Genomic DNA, 16411 nt, shown 5'->3' with positions numbered 1-16411 from the left:
TCACAGGACCATGAACACCATTTTGTCCACCTTTTGGCAAAGACACAATTCTCATAAAAGGAATATGAATACCAATCAGATGTTGTTCCAGAGTATTTAGACACTGCAACTCAGGAGGAACTGGGTCTAGAGCTAGACAGTTTCCAACGCTCTCTGCTGGCATTTTCCCATCAAGAATCTTTCTATGACATGTGTGACAAATCCATAATGAACCTGTAGGGCCCAACAGACTGCTACAATCATCAGAACAAGTATCTATACATTTGTGTAAGTATGTGTCAGTTATGCACTGCATTGCCAGTAATGCAACTCCTTGTGATTTTTTTAGGTATTCATCTTTTCTGCATATCACAACTTGGTATTTAAACAACATTCGATGACAAACTGAGCAAATGTATACAGGGCCTGTATTTATTTTCTCTCCAAATTGTTCGATCACATACGCAATATCTGTTCTTTTATCCTTCTGCTTAGTTCGTTTCTCAACATTTCTCTTTTTTACTGCAGTAGCAAAATCGCTGTTTGTTTTGTATTTATCAACACTTAACTGCTTCGCACGTTGCTGGTGTTCAATGTCTGTGGCATATTTACTTACACTTGACTGCTTCGCACGTTGCTGGTGTTCAATGTCTGTGGCATATTTACTTACACTTGACTGCTTCGCACGTTGCTGGTGTTCAATGTCTGTGGCATATTTACTTACACTTGACTGCTTCACACGTTGCTGGTGTTCAACATTTGTGGCATATTTCCTAACACTTGACTGCTTCACACATTGCTGGTGTTCAACATTTGTGGCATATTTCCTAACACTCGACTGCTTCACACGTTGCTGGTGTTCAACGTCTGTCGCATACTTGCTCACACTCAACTGCTTTACACGTTGCTGGTGTCTATCATCTGTTGCATATTTGCTCACACTTGACTGCTGTACATATTTGCGGTGCCCCATATCTGTTGCATACTTACTTATACTTGACTGTTTAACATGTTCTCTGTACACTTCATCCTCACGGTAGCGCTTTATGCTTCTCTCAAGTTGTTCCTCCTTGTACACCATACTTACTTCATACCGTCTTTTTTCTCGTTCAAGTTTTCGTCGACTTGATGCCATTTCAGATGGTGTGTTATCGATTTCAGAGCATTGTGTTGCACAACCCTCAGTGTCATGCCCTTTCACACAAATTACAACCTCATAATGTGACTCATTACAATGTTTCAGGTATATACCTCTCTGATCAGAACCAATACATGTGGAGTACTTCAACCATTTGTTGTCAGAGTATGTGAAAATATCCACACCAAGCAGATCAGCGGCAGCTTGAATCTCTACCTCAGATGCCCAAGTACCAACATATTTCATCCGTGATGCAGTGACATACTCAGTGACAGAAGAGTGACCATCTCTAAGACAAGCAACATACCTGGATTCATTTCTTAGTATGTGAGCAACAATAGCACACCTAATTTTCCTGTGTTCTTTCTCATTTCCAGTAATAGCAAAAGCCAGAGATCTGAAAAAGCAGTTGCCATCACCAGTGATTGGCACCATTCTGCAAGGATCACCCATTGGAAACTCTGCATCCATGTTTACATGGCCATGATCAATGTACACCACACCAAGCTTACAGGAAAGCCTTCTTTGCTGCTGGATTGTCAAAGGACTGAACAGAAACTGCTCACTGCGTAGCTCACTGATAAAAACTACATCACCTTCATTGTTCACACGGACATCAACCTCAGGGTCTGTACCATGTGTCACATTTGGCCTTACCACACCATATTGGCTGTCTGACATTCTGGCAAACTGCTGGACTCTGGTCACTGAGGAGTTGTCGTCTGGATGGTCTGATATGTTGGTACGCTGGTTGACACTGGTGACTGAGGACTTACCGTCTGGATGGCCTGACATGCTGGTAAGCTGGTTGACGCTGGTGGCTGGGCAGTTGCCATCTGGATGCTGGTGCAGGATGCTTCGACTAGTCACACTCACAGCTGTAATCTCAAACTGTTCCCCTGTTGCATCTAAAGATAGTCCTAGGGTATCCACATGGTCTAGCAAAGAATCTATGGTAGAGTGGCACACCAATATACTTCTGCCTGATGCGTCGCTTGCTCCATCTCCTCGTCGGGAATGGGAGTCGATCACCACATACCATGACCCTTGCTTAATGATGGCACATGTATTTACTTTAAGAGTAAAAAGACACGCATCATACTGTGAGAATACTCTTCTTACCGCTGCATCAGCTGACATGAAAATGTCACCCATATCTCCATATTCACTGACACCAAACAAGCCAACAAACATGTCATCATGGTAGTTTATTTCATATTTATCACCATTCAATGTGTACTCTGTTGGTAGATCTCTAACTAACAGATACCCAGAAGCATCTCCAATTCTCCTAGCATCTCTGATGGTAGTGTAGAGGTCATCTCCTTTCAGCAGCACTTGATCAATGTCTGTGACTGACCAGGTTAAAACATTCTTTACCTTACACGTTACTATAGCAATCAAACTATTAGCAACACATTGCTTGTTACTGTTGACTCCAAATCGTGGGTGTCCTTGATGGAATGAGCCTCTCACTGCACGTGCCTGAGGAAAATGAGGAGATACACAGATAGTTACAGGGTTCACATGCTGTTGTTGATCCACGGTTGGGTAATAGTTTGGCACTGCCAGGGTATTTCTCAGTTCAAGTTCACTTTCAAGTTCTGTTTCAAGTTCTGTTTCAAGTTTTGTTTCAAGTTTTGTTTCAAGTTCGCATGCTGGTTCACATTCTGGTTCACTTTTGGGGTCAGTCCACTTTGCAGCCTTTCTTTTATGAGGGGGCTGCAGTACCTCGTCCGTCCTTGCCTTATCTTTATCAAGAAAAGGCATACAGAACTCGTCGACGGTCCTACAAATGGCACCCAGGGCGGGAACCCGGTGGTCATGGCTCGTCGGAAAAGTCACAGTCATCGCCGTTTTGGTATTCCGAGAGGGGGGGAACGGGTTAACCCCGTCATCAGTCATAGCCATGACGGACACAGGCCGCTGCTGTGCGGCCTGCTCAGGTTGTTGGTCGTGGCTCGTCAGGAAAGTCACAGTCATCGCCGTTTTGGTATTCCGAGAGGGGGGAAACGGGTTAACCCCGTCATCAGTCATAGCCACGACATGGACGGCAGCAGCAGCGGGGTCAGTCCGTTGGTTGTGGCTCGTCCGATTAGTCACAGTCATCGCCGTTTTGGTATTCCGAGAGGGGGGAAACGGGTTAACCCCGTCATCAGTCATAGCCACATCAAAACTATCAGGAGCTCGCTGCCGGTCCAACAGCCTCTTCTTCGCTGCTGCGGAACGCCGGGAAGCCTTTGTGCGAGGCATCTGCAGATGAACGGGGGGGGGGGGGGAGAAGCACACCTGCTTGCAACTGTACTTTGCACTGATGTTGTCACAAAGCCATCAAATGTGTATACATAGTGCACATCAATCAGGAGCAGTTCCACTAACAGCTTTCTCACCACTTACAGTAAGTCAGTGATGCAGCTGACTCAGCAACTGTCTGGAAGTTACACAACCTACAAACTGAATTTTAACCATTACACTCATTATCCTAAAATAAATATGCCTCATGACTTATGTTTTTTTTTTAATCAGACAAAACACTTACCTGTCACATCTGCATTACACACAAAAGTTTCACCTCAACACTAACTGACCCACGTTTGTGATATGTACACTGTGTGCAGAATTAGGCATGTACTTTATTTGTATCTTGTCGACCAATGTTTTCAGTCCAGATGAACCTAAAACAGAATGTTTAAAAATGGCAAAATGTTTGGTTTTTGATCTGAGTACTTTGTTTTGATAACAGGAAAACATACTTTCCTATGCAGAATGAAGCATGTTTATGATTACTGAAATGGGCCAGAAAAGCACCTTGCAGACAGAAGAAAATCAAAATATTAAAGTGCCAGTCGAAATAACCAAACCTGCTAAACATTCAAAACATAATTATTGTACAATTGATTGTTTTGTGGGCAACACACAAAGAGGATGGAAGCAGCATATAGCGAGGCAACAAAATAACTGCCAAAGTTATGTGTTCAATTAAAAAGAAGACTTTAGAATCAAATGCCACCACTTTTAACAACTGCAATCTGAACGCTCTGGAAGCACTTTGTAGTGTGTTACATGAAATCACTAGGATCAGAATTGCTGTAATATAAGCTCTACGCAATAAAGGTATGCAAGCTAAAAAGTCAAGAATGCACACAGACATGTCAAGAATGATTTTATAAAGGTTTTGTGAAAAAAATCAGATGAGGTGAGAGTGACTCTTGTAGCAGATGGATAGGTCCATGGATGGTCATCTTCTTCGAGCACCCACAGGGCAGTGGAGAAGTGATGGTGTGGGCTGCAGTTATCAGTGATGAACTTGTTGGCTCTTTCAGACTTCCAGGTGGTATAAAATTAACTACTGCCAATTTCTAGAGGAAATTTCAGCAGCTTTCAAAAATGTTATGACATGCATGCAGAACACTGCCCCTTCCTATGATATTCATGCACAACAGTGCCTGTCTCCTTGATATGCATGCAAGACAGTGCCCCTTCCCATGCATCAAAGTATTCCATAGATTAGACAAAAAAGGTCACTGACTTATGACCAGGCTGTCATCATCGCCTGACTCAACGCCCATTAAGAGCTACACAGCCCGAGTGAAGTATGAGATTTACCAAGCAAGCAGGACACTTCTCAGATCAGCATCTGGGACACGGTCCTAGCTGACGTGGCTAATATAAGACAGGATCAAAACAAAGACTTCGGTGGTTCAATGGCAAACAGGCTGATGATGGTCATTCAGAATAAAGGTGACGATACAGGACAATAAACTTGGTGACGTTCGTTGTTCCTTATATAGACTTCAGACAATTTCATTATTATTTCTGTTGATAGTTAAGTGAAAAAAATCCACTTAGTTTCTGATTGCTTGATAATTGTGCCCACAGAAGTGCTTTTCTTTTATTTTCCTTTGTGAAACTATAATGTAACATTTTCTCTAAGTACATTTACTTAGAGCAAAAGAAAAACTTCAGAATGTATAATTCTGCCCAACTGTTGGCAAGAAATATCTCCGGAAATATTACTTGCCTAATTCTGCACACAGTGTATGTCAGTGTATGTTGTCTAAGTACACAAAGCATACCGTATATCACTTTCTCCTCAAGGGTGGCAGTCCAGCACAACTCTGCAGAGAAAAGTGACACACAAGTTTCATTTCATAAACATTTGCCAACAGTCACCTTCATTGAAAACACCATGTAAAGTTGATATACCTTTCAATGTTATTCAACTTAAGAAAACCTCAAACACGATTGCTGATAGACATCACCCTAAAAATATTTACTTTTGATTCCTGTGATATCACAGCCCTTCAGTCTACAAAGACAACATGCATCAGTTAATGATTGACAGGTGCATTTGTACATACATTTCATTAGTATATGCAGCTGCATGATAAACTTCCCATAAACGTACAGACAGATTTTGCACTGTACCATTCTTAGTAGTGCAATGGCACAAAGACAATACTACATATATTCTTACCTCTTGCAACGCGAGCAGCAAAATCTAAAACACAAGCCTTGCTATAGCGGAGACCTGGAAGCGGTCACGTACGGCAGACAATCAGAACCGTAAAAACAAGTCCCCCTTTCGGCGAATGTCTACTGAGCGTAAAGAAAATGTCTGCCGCGAAAACAAAATGTCCGCCACAGAAAGGCGTCTTCGCCGCTATGCCGAATTAATGCTTTACCAGCTTATCCTTTTATAAAGTTAGTTGTTTAATCTAAATTAATATTCCACAGACTTAACTCTTAAAGCATATAGCAGCAAACCTTTAACATACAACTAAAAACACCTTCGGCTGACAATCACTTGTTGTAAACAATAACTACTAATCGAATTTTAATAACACAGAAGGATTTCAAACATCGCCAGGCTGTTTCAGAATACTTCGTTTTTGCTTAACTCGATAACATGTGTTATTGTAGGGAGTCCGGGCTAAATGTTAGTAGTTTCGGTTGCAAACCTACAATCGATTTGTACGACAGACACGCGTATTTAATAAATGCTTCCCAGCGATTATTAATTGCTTTTATAAAACCAAGACCGAACTGAGAATACTAAAAAAAAACCTTAGCACATCTTAAACCATCTAAAAACAGAAAACAGCAAATCGTCAACAAACAACAATTTAAACAACAATTAAAAAGATGTGTCGTCAGACAATATTACATATATTCTTACCTCTTGCAACGCTAGCAGCAAAATCAAAAAGACAAGCCTTGCTATGGCGGGGGGAAGCGGTCACGTACGGCAGCCAATCAGAACCCTAAAAACACATCCCCCTGTCGGCGAATGTCTATACTGAGCTTAAACAAAATGTCCGCCTCAGAAAGGCGTCTTCGCCGCTATGCCGAATTAATGCTTAACCAGCTTATCCCTTTATGAAGTTAGTTTAGTCTAAATTAATAAATTCCACAGACTTAGCTCTTAAAGCATATAGCAGCAAACCTTTAACATACAACTAAAAACACCTTCGGCTGACAAAGAGCATATGATAACCCAATTAAAAAAGTAATAAAGTACAAATCCGACACTGACCAAAAAGCAATCATTTGCGTGCCGTTTGCGGTAAATTCCTTGTTGTAAACAATAACTACTAATCGAATTTTAATAACACAGAAGGATTTCAAACATCGCCTGGCTGTTTCAGAATGCTTCGTTTTTGCTTAACCCGATAACATGTCTTATTGTAGGCAGTCCGGGCTAAATGTTAGTAAACGAAAATAAAGTTTATTTATTTAAAACTGAGGTACGCCTATCTAAAATCCAACAACAAGCAATCCAGCGAAAGAGGAAATGCTGCTTTCTGAAACTGACCGCAGCCGTTCGTAAAACTATTTATATTCATGGCTATATTTCACTGTTTGCCCGCTTTTTAGTCTTCACCGAGTAGGCCTATAGTCAATTAAACCGCAGATAATACCTAAGTAATAACAGGCGCTCTAAAACTACTAAAACGTTAAAACTGGACTGCATTATGCGTCTAGTTTCGGTCGCAAACCTACAATCGATTTGTACGACAGACACGCGTATTTAATAAATGCTTCCCAGCGATTATTAATTGCTTTTATAAAACAAAGACCGAACTGAGAATGATACTAAAAAAAACCTTAGCACAACTTAAACCATCTAAAAACAGAAAACAGCAAGTCGTCAACAAACTACAATTAAAAAGATGTGTCGTCAGACAATATTACATAGCCTATATTCTTACCTCTTGCAACGCGACCAGCAAAATCAAAAAGACAAGCCTTGCTATGGCGGGGGAATGTGGTCACGTACGGCAGCCAATCAGAACCGTAAAAACACGTCCCCCTGTCGGCGAATGTCTACTGAGCTTAAACAAGAGAAAGGCGTCTTCGCCTATGCCCAATTAATGCTTAACCAGTTTATCCCTTTATGAAGTTAGTTTAGTCTAAATTAATAAATTCCACAGACTTAGCTCTTAAAGCATATAGCAGCAAACCTTTAACATACAACTAAAAACACCTTCGGCTGACAAAGAGCATATGATAACCCAATTAAAAAAGTAATAAAGTACAACTCCGACACTGACCAAAAAGCAATCATTTGCGTGCCGTTTGCGGTAAATCCCTTGTTGTAAACAATAACTACTAATCGAATTTTAATAACACAGAAGGATTCAAAACATCAAGATTTCAAACATCGCCTGGCTGTTTCAGAATGCTTCGTTTTTGCTTAACCCGATAACATGTCTTATTGTAGGCAGTCCGGGCTAAATGTTAGTAAACGAAAATAAAGTTTATTTATTTAAAACTGAGGTACGCCTATCTAAAACATTAAAACTGGACTGCATTATGCGTTTAGTTTCGGTCGCAAACCTACAATCGATTTGTACGACAGACACGCGTATTTAATAAACGCTTCCCAGCGATTATTAATTGCTTTTGTAAAACCAAGACTGAACTGAGAATGATACTAAAGAAACCTTAGCACAACTTAAACCATCTAAAAACAGAAAACACCAAATCGTAAACAAACTACAGTTAAAAAGATCTGCCGTCAGACAATATTACAAATACACTTACCTCTTGCAACGCCAGCAGCAAAATCTAAAATACAAGCCTTGTATAGCGGACACCTGGAAGCGGTCACGTACAGTACGGCAGCCAATTAGAACCGTAAAAACACGTCCCCCTGTCGGCGAATGTGTGTCAATATGTTGTAATTACATATTCTAAACTACAAACATTTTCTGATATATTAGACTGTGAAACTAACATATTTGGCAAGCTTGTAATAAGTGTAGTCTAACAAAATACAATTAAGCAAATCGCCTGCACTGTTCATTAGCTCAGAAAATGCGGGCTTTGACACAATTTAATGTTATGAAAATGAGCTATACAAATGAACAGTATATTTTCATGAGAGGTCGATTTGGCTACATACAGTATGTATATGCTCTCCTCTCAATAAATAGAACATTTTAAATCATAATGAAGTTCACAAACAAACATTCCCATAGTACGATTTGCCTTTAAACCCAAACAACTTCAAAAACATGAAACATTCACAGTCAATTTGACGTGGTTTTACTTTATAACACATAAAACACAAACCAAAATACAACCGAATTCGCCCTTCTCATGTAATACAAACTGTCATGTCACAAACAAATAGGTCAAACAAGAAGTAATGTACAGTACAATTAGTAGTCCCATACTACTGCCATTTACACAAACTTTATACAAAAAACTTCAAAACTTCACGCTCACAGCAACAGTAATGTACAGTACAAGTAGCCCTATACACCTGCTATTTACACAAACTTTATACAAAAAACTTCAAAACGTCACGCTCACAGCAACAGTAATGTACAGTACAAGTAGTCATATACTACTGCTATTTACACAAACTTTATACAAAAAACATCAAAACTTCACGCTCAGACTGTCAGAGCAACACAACAAACATATTAAACTAAAAACAGATCACGCTAATACAAAACAAACTACTCCGGCGAGTCATCACATCTCTAGCTAGACGAAGGGACTGCGCTATCTGCAATGTCTACAATAGAAGAAACGTTGCATTCGTCGTCAAAAGAGAACTGAAGGCATTCCTCAAAAAGAAGATGCTCTTCAATAGCTTCCTCTTTGTCCATTAATGATGTTATATTCCGTCGTTTTAAATAGTCCACCAGAGTACAGTGTCCGACAGTCAATGTATAATCTGCGCCGTCATCATTTTTCACTTTTAAAGTTCCGCGTAATACTTTTGAAAATGCCCCCGATTTCTGCAGCATCCTGCAGCTCTGGCATCGTGCAAACCTGCTCTGGCTGTCCCAAGTATCCTGCCGGCTTCCACACAGGGCACACTTCAGGCTTGCCTTAATCTCAGCTCCACATATGGAAGCCTTCACCGTCACAACCGATTCCTCTTCTTGTACAGCGTCCGCGTCTCCCACATCCAAATCGCAGATCTTCTCAATCATGCTCTCTACGGTTGTTGTTAGTTCCACTTTCCCTTCAAAAACTCTAGTCGAAAGCTCCGTAAAGACGTAAGATGAGTCAACCTCCACGTCATGGATCAGTCTCTCCCAAACGCAAAGACTCATCTGGGCAGTTCCATCAAAGACTGTGAATCTCTTCACCTCTTTGTCGCTGCCTCTAATGCTTACAGTTTTCTGCAATGACGCTGCCACGACCTTGGCTTTCACCAAAGGCACCTATAGGAATGAACACCAGTCATTACTTTTCTAAACTTCTCATCCAGAAATAGCGAAATTTTACAAAAGGTGTACATTGTCATTGCAAACTTATTCTTAAACGCACCTTCTTGCCTGCCGGCAGAGCTGTGACATCAACCAGTGTCTGCCTAACGGGTGCTGCAGGTTTCCGAAAAGGAAACGTCACCTTCGTTACAGACAGCTCGGTCAACTGGTTCCCCATCACGTCGAAGTCAGACGTGCCTTTAAAACCTACCAAAAAAAAAAAACCCAACAGACATTAATACATACTCAGTAACAACCATGTCCTGGAAAACTGTGCTCTGTAAAGCAATACTTACTCAAAGCCTTTCTGACATGTGTCAGGCGTATTGCCGTGCCATTATCTGAAGCTTGGCTGAACAGCGCACGCTTTCTCGGACTGAAGATGGTCACATCGTGAAATTCTTCACGTCCAGTCTGTAGTACAGCATTAAAAAAACCTCTGTTTTTAGTGGTGAATTTTAATGCTGAGATAGAGTGGATATAGCCACTGACTACGTCTGTGTCCATCCTCATTTTCTTCGCTGGAGTCTCCATGTCGAAAAAGCAATTAGAAAAACATGCAAAACACCCCAATATATATACTGCTGGGACATGCCATTAACCTCCCCTTATTACACGACTCTCTGGAATGCTTGATTCTGATTGGTCAGGTGAGACATTTGCAGGTTTGTTCTTTTCAAATAATAACCGCTCTTTTCAAATAATAACCGCTCCAAAGTAATAACGCATAGCCGCTACTACTTGTATGTTTAAAATGTTAGTCACATCGTACTATATCGTTTCGCCGAAAGATAAAAATGTTAATTTAAAACAAATATGCCAAGAAAATGTTTCAAATTCATATTCATATATTGTCTCGTGTAGAGTTAATGTTGTCTACACTGACTATAATTTATGTTTTTGTATTTGGGTACATATGTTTGTTCCTTATTTTATTTTTCCTTATTTATATAATTCTCTATGTCCGACATGGGGACTGCACCTAATTTAGTTGTACTTGTTACAATGACAATAAAGTTATTCTGATATTCATGTCCAGTTTTTTTCCTTATGTGGCAAGTAGCCGTGTAATAAACTGGATAATGTACAGGCAGCCGGTAATTATCGCGAAATAAGCCCCGACAGTGTGATACAAGAAGCGGAGAGTCTTGTATCATACTGAAGGGGCTTATTTCGCGATAACTACCGGCTGCCTGTACATTATCCCGCTTATTACACGACTCTCTGGAATGCTTGATTCTGATTGGTCAGTTGAGACATTTGCAGGTTCGTTCTTTTCAAATAATAACCGCTCTTTTCAAATAATAACCGCTCCAAAGTAATAATGCATAGCCGCTACTACTTGTATGTTTAAAATGTTAGTCACGTCGTACTATATCGTTTCGCGGAAAGATAAAAATGTTAATTTAAAACAAATATGCCAAGAAAATGTTTCAAATTCATATTCATATATTGTCTCGTGTAGAGTTAATGTTGTCTACACTGACTATAATTTATGTTTTTGTATTTGGGTACATATGTTTGTTCCTTATTTTATTTTTCCTTATTTATATAATTTTCTATGTCCGACATGGGGACTGCACCTAATTTCATTGTACTTGTCACAATGACAATAAAGTTATTCTGATATTCATGTCCAGTTTTTTTCCTTATGTGGCAAGTAGCCGTGTAATAAACTGGATAATGTACAGGCAGCCGGTAGTTATCGCGAAATAAGCCCCGACAGTGTGATCAGGACCCGACGCCAATGTTTCAAATTCATATTCATGTCCAGTTTTTTTCCTTATGTGGCAAGTAGCCGTGTAAGTAAGGGATAATGTACAGGCAGCCGGTAGTTATCGCGAAATAAGCCCCTTCAGTGTGATACAAGACCCTCCGCTTCTTGTATCACACTGAAGGGGCTTATTTCGCGATAATTAGTACAACGTGACTAACATTTTAAACATACAAGTAGTAGCGGCTAGGGGTTATTACTTTGGAGCGGTTATTATTTGAAAAGAGCGGTTATTATTTGAAAAGAACGAACCTGCAAATGTCTCAACTGACCAATCAGAATCAAGCATTCCAGAGAGTCGTGTAATAAGCGGGATAATGTACAGGCAGCCGGTAGTTATCGCGAAATAAGCCCCGACCGTGTGATCAGGACCCGACGCCAATGTTTCAAATTCATATTCATGTCCAGTTTTTTTCCTTATGTGGCAAGTAGCCGTGTAAGTAAGGGATAATGTACAGGCAGCCAGTAATTATCGCGAAATAAGCCCCTTCAGTGTGATACAAGACTCTCCGCTTCTTGTATCACACTGTCGGGGCTTATTTCGCGATAATTACCGGCTGCCTGTACATTATCCAGTTTATTACATGGCTACTTGCCACATAAGGAAAAAAACTGGACATGAATATCAGAATAACTTTATTGTCATTGTAACAAGTACAACTAAATTAGGTGCAGTCCCCATGTCGGACATAGAGAATTATATAAATAAGGAAAAATAAAATAAGGAACAAACATATGTACCCAAATACAAAAACATAAATTATAGTCAGTGTAGACAACATTAACTCTACACGAGACAATATATGAATATGAATTTGAAACATTTTCTTGGCATATTTGTTTTAAATTAACATTTTTATCTTTCGGCGAAACGATATAGTACGACGTGACTAACATTTTAAACATACAAGTAGTAGCGGCTATGCGTTATTACTTTGGAGCGGTTATTATTTGAAAAGAGCGGTTATTATTTGAAAAGAACAAACCTGCAAATGTCTCACCTGACCAATCAGAATCAAGCATTCCAGAGAGTCGTGTAATAAGGGGAGGTTAATGGCATGTCCCAGCAGTATATATATTGGGGTGTTTTGCATGTTTTTCTAATTGCTTTTTCGACATGGAGACTCCAGCGAAGAAAATGAGGATGGACACAGACGTAGTCAGTGGCTATATCCACTCTATCTCAGCATTAAAATTCACCACTAAAAACAGAGGTTTTTTTAATGCTGTACTACAGACTGGACGTGAAGAATTTCACGATGTGACCATCTTCAGTCCGAGAAAGCGTGCGCTGTTCAGCCAAGCTTCAGATAATGGCACGGCAATACGCCTGACACATGTCAGAAAGGCTTTGAGTAAGTATTGCTTTACAGAGCACAGTTTTCCAGGACATGGTTGTTACTGAGTATGTATTAATGTCTGTTGGTTTTTTTTTTTTTTTGGTAGGTTTTAAAGGCACGTCTGACTTCGACGTGATGGGGAACCAGTTGACCGAGCTGTCTGTAACGAAGGTGACGTTTCCTTTTCGGAAACCTGCAGCACCCGTTAGGCAGACACTGGTTGATGTCACAGCTCTGCCGGCAGGCAAGAAGGTGCGTTTAAGAATAAGTTTGCAATGACAATGTACACCTTTTGTAAAATTTCGCTATTTCTGGATGAGAAGTTTAGAAAAGTAATGACTGGTGTTCATTCCTATAGGTGCCTTTGGTGAAAGCCAAGGTCGTGGCAGCGTCATTGCAGAAAACTGTAAGCATTAGAGGCAGCGACAAAGAGGTGAAGAGATTCACAGTCTTTGATGGAACTGCCCAGATGAGTCTTTGCGTTTGGGAGAGACTGATCCATGACGTGGAGGTTGACTCATCTTACGTCTTTACGGAGCTTTCGACTAGAGTTTTTGAAGGGAAAGTGGAACTAACAACAACCGTAGAGAGCATGATTGAGAAGATCTGCGATTTGGATGTGGGAGACGCGGACGCTGTACAAGAAGAGGAATCGGTTGTGACGGTGAAGGCTTCCATATGTGGAGCTGAGATTAAGGCAAGCCTGAAGTGTGCCCTGTGTGGAAGCCGGCAGGATACTTGGGACAGCCAGAGCAGGTTTGCACGATGCCAGAGCTGCAGGATGCTGCAGAAATCGGGGGCATTTTCAAAAGTATTACGCGGAACTTTAAAAGTGAAAAATGATGACGGCGCAGATTATACATTGACTGTCGGACACTGTACTCTGGTGGACTATTTAAAACGACGGAATATAACATCATTAATGGACAAAGAGGAAGCTATTGAAGAGCATCTTCTTTTTGAGGAATGCCTTCAGTTCTCTTTTGACGACGAATGCAACGTTTCTTCTATTGTAGACATTGCAGATAGCGCAGTCCCTTCGTCTAGCTAGAGATGTGATGACTCGCCGGAGTAGTTTGTTTTGTATTAGCGTGTTCTGTTTTTAGTTTAATATGTTTGTTGTGTTGCTCTGACAGTCTGAGCGTGAAGTTTTGATGTTTTTTGTATAAAGTTTGTGTAAATAGCAGTAGTATATGACTACTTGTACTGTACATTACTGTTGCTGTGAGCGTGACGTTTTGAAGTTTTTTGTATAAAGTTTGTGTAAATAGCAGGTGTATAGGGCTACTTGTACTGTACATTACTGTTGCTGTGAGCGTGAAGTTTTGAAGTTTTTTGTATAAAGTTTGTGTAAATGGCAGTAGTATGGGACTACTAATTGTACTGTACATTACTTCTTGTTTGACCTATTTATTTGTGACATGACAGTTTGTATTACATGAGAAGGGCGAATTCGGTTGTATTTTGGTTTGTGTTTTATGTGTTATAAAGTAAAACCACGTCAAATTGACTGTGAATGTTTCATGTTTTTGAAGTTGTTTGGGTTTAAAGGCAAATCGTACTATGGGAATGTTTGTTTGTGAACTTCATTATGATTTAAAATGTTCTATTTATTGAGAGGAGAGCATATACATACTGTATGTAGCCAAATCGACCTCTCATGAAAATATACTGTTCATTTGTATAGCGCATTTTCATAACATTAAATTGTGTCAAAGCCCGCATTTTCTGAGCTAATGAACAGTGCAGGCGATTTGCTTAATTGTATTTTGTTAGACTACACTTATTACAAGCTTGCCAAATATGTTAGTTTCACAGTCTAATATATCAGAAAATGTTTGTAGTTTAGAATATGTAATTACAACATATTGACACACATTTGCCGACAGGGGGACGTGTTTTTACGGTTCTAATTGGCTGCCGTACTGTACGTGACCGCTTCCAGGTGTCCGCTATACAAGGCTTGTATTTTAGATTTTGCTGCTGGCGTTGCAAGAGGTAAGTGTATTTGTAATATTGTCTGACGGCAGATCTTTTTAACTGTAGTTTGTTTACGATTTGGTGTTTTCTGTTTTTAGATGGTTTAAGTTGTGCTAAGGTTTCTTTAGTATCATTCTCAGTTCAGTCTTGGTTTTACAAAAGCAATTAATAATCGCTGGGAAGCGTTTATTAAATACGCGTGTCTGTCGTACAAATCGATTGTAGGTTTGCGACCGAAACTAAACGCATAATGCAGTCCAGTTTTAATGTTTTAGATAGGCGTACCTCAGTTTTAAATAAATAAACTTTATTTTCGTTTACTAACATTTAGCCCGGACTGCCTACAATAAGACATGTTATCGGGTTAAGCAAAAACGAAGCATTCTGAAACAGCCAGGCGATGTTTGAAATCTTGATGTTTTGAATCCTTCTGTGTTATTAAAATTCGATTAGTAGTTATTGTTTACAACAAGGGATTTACCGCAAACGGACGCAAATGATTGCTTTTTGGTCAGTGTCGGAGTTGTACTTTATTACTTTTTTAATTGGGTTATCATATGCTCTTTGTCAGCCGAAGGTGTTTTTAGTTGTATGTTAAAGGTTTGCTGCTATATGCTTTAAGAGCTAAGTCTGTGGAATTTATTAATTTAGACTAAACTAACTTCATAAAGGGATAAGCTGGTTAAGCATTAATTCGGCATATCGGCGAAGACGCCTTTCTCTTGTTTAAGCTCAGTAGACATTCGCCGACAGGGGGATGTGTTTTTACGGTTCTGATTGGCTGCCGTACGTGACCACATTCCCCCGCCACAGCAAGGCTTGTCTTTTTGATTTTGCTGGTCGCGTTGCAAGAGGTAAGAATATATGTAATATTGTCTGACGACATATCTTTTTAATTGTAGTTTGTTGACGACTTGCTGTTTTCTGTTTTTAGATGGTTTAAGTTATGCTAAGGTTTTTTTTAGTATCATTCTCAGTTCGGTCTTTGTTTTATAAAAGCAATTAATAATCGCTGGGAAGCATTTATTAAATACGCGTGTCTGTCGTACAAATCGACTGTAGGTTTGCGACCGAAACTAGACGCATAATGCAGTCCAGTTTTAACGTTTTAGTAGTTTTAGAGCGCCTGTTATTACTTAGGTATTATCTGCGGTTTAATTGACTATAGGCCTACTCGGTGAAGACTAAAAAGCGGACAAACAGTGAAATATAGCCATGAATATAAATAGTTTTACGAACGGCTGGGGTCAGTTTCAGAAAGCAGCATTTCCTCTTTCGCTGGATTGCTTGTTGTTGGATTTTAGATAGGCGTACCTCAGTTTTAAATAAATAAACTTTATTTTCGTTTACTAACATTTAGCCCGGACTGCCTACAATAAGACATGTTATCGGGTTAAGCAAAAACGAAGCATTCTGAAACAGCCAGGCGATGTTTGAATCCTTCTGTGTTATTAAAATTCGATTAGTA

General features: G+C 39.8%; 3 protein-coding genes across 3 annotated transcripts; 1 reads left to right on the top strand and 2 right to left on the bottom strand.

The window, feature by feature from the left end:
• On the bottom strand, window positions 1-6281 carry LOC140586422 (uncharacterized). Its single transcript, XM_072708258.1, has 4 exons — window positions 5595-6281; window positions 5194-5235; window positions 704-3370; window positions 1-30 (listed from the first exon to the last, which is right to left on the bottom strand). Exons 3-4 carry the CDS (start codon window positions 3368-3370, stop codon window positions 1-3), a joined length of 2697 nt encoding a protein of 898 aa, XP_072564359.1. The 5' UTR covers window positions 5194-5235; window positions 5595-6281.
• Window positions 6282-8652: 2371 nt separating this feature from the next.
• Window positions 8653-10964, bottom strand: LOC140586427 (uncharacterized). The gene is made up of 3 exons (XM_072708261.1): window positions 10146-10964; window positions 9911-10056; window positions 8653-9804 (listed from the first exon to the last, which is right to left on the bottom strand). The coding sequence occupies exons 1-3, from the start codon at window positions 10381-10383 to the stop codon at window positions 9112-9114; spliced, it is 1077 nt and encodes a 358-aa protein (XP_072564362.1). The 5' UTR covers window positions 10384-10964; the 3' UTR covers window positions 8653-9111.
• Window positions 10965-12194: 1230 nt separating this feature from the next.
• LOC140586429 (uncharacterized) lies at window positions 12195-14480 on the top strand. The gene is made up of 3 exons (XM_072708263.1): window positions 12195-12978; window positions 13070-13215; window positions 13322-14480. The coding sequence occupies exons 1-3, from the start codon at window positions 12741-12743 to the stop codon at window positions 14012-14014; spliced, it is 1077 nt and encodes a 358-aa protein (XP_072564364.1). The 5' UTR covers window positions 12195-12740; the 3' UTR covers window positions 14015-14480.
• Window positions 14481-16411: the final 1931 nt, after the last annotated feature.

Source organism: Paramormyrops kingsleyae, unplaced genomic scaffold (assembly GCF_048594095.1).
Source record: "Paramormyrops kingsleyae isolate MSU_618 unplaced genomic scaffold, PKINGS_0.4 ups57, whole genome shotgun sequence".
In the NCBI taxonomy this organism is placed as follows: domain Eukaryota; kingdom Metazoa; phylum Chordata; class Actinopteri; order Osteoglossiformes; family Mormyridae; genus Paramormyrops; species Paramormyrops kingsleyae.
This window is presented reverse-complemented; position numbering and strand designations above follow the sequence as displayed.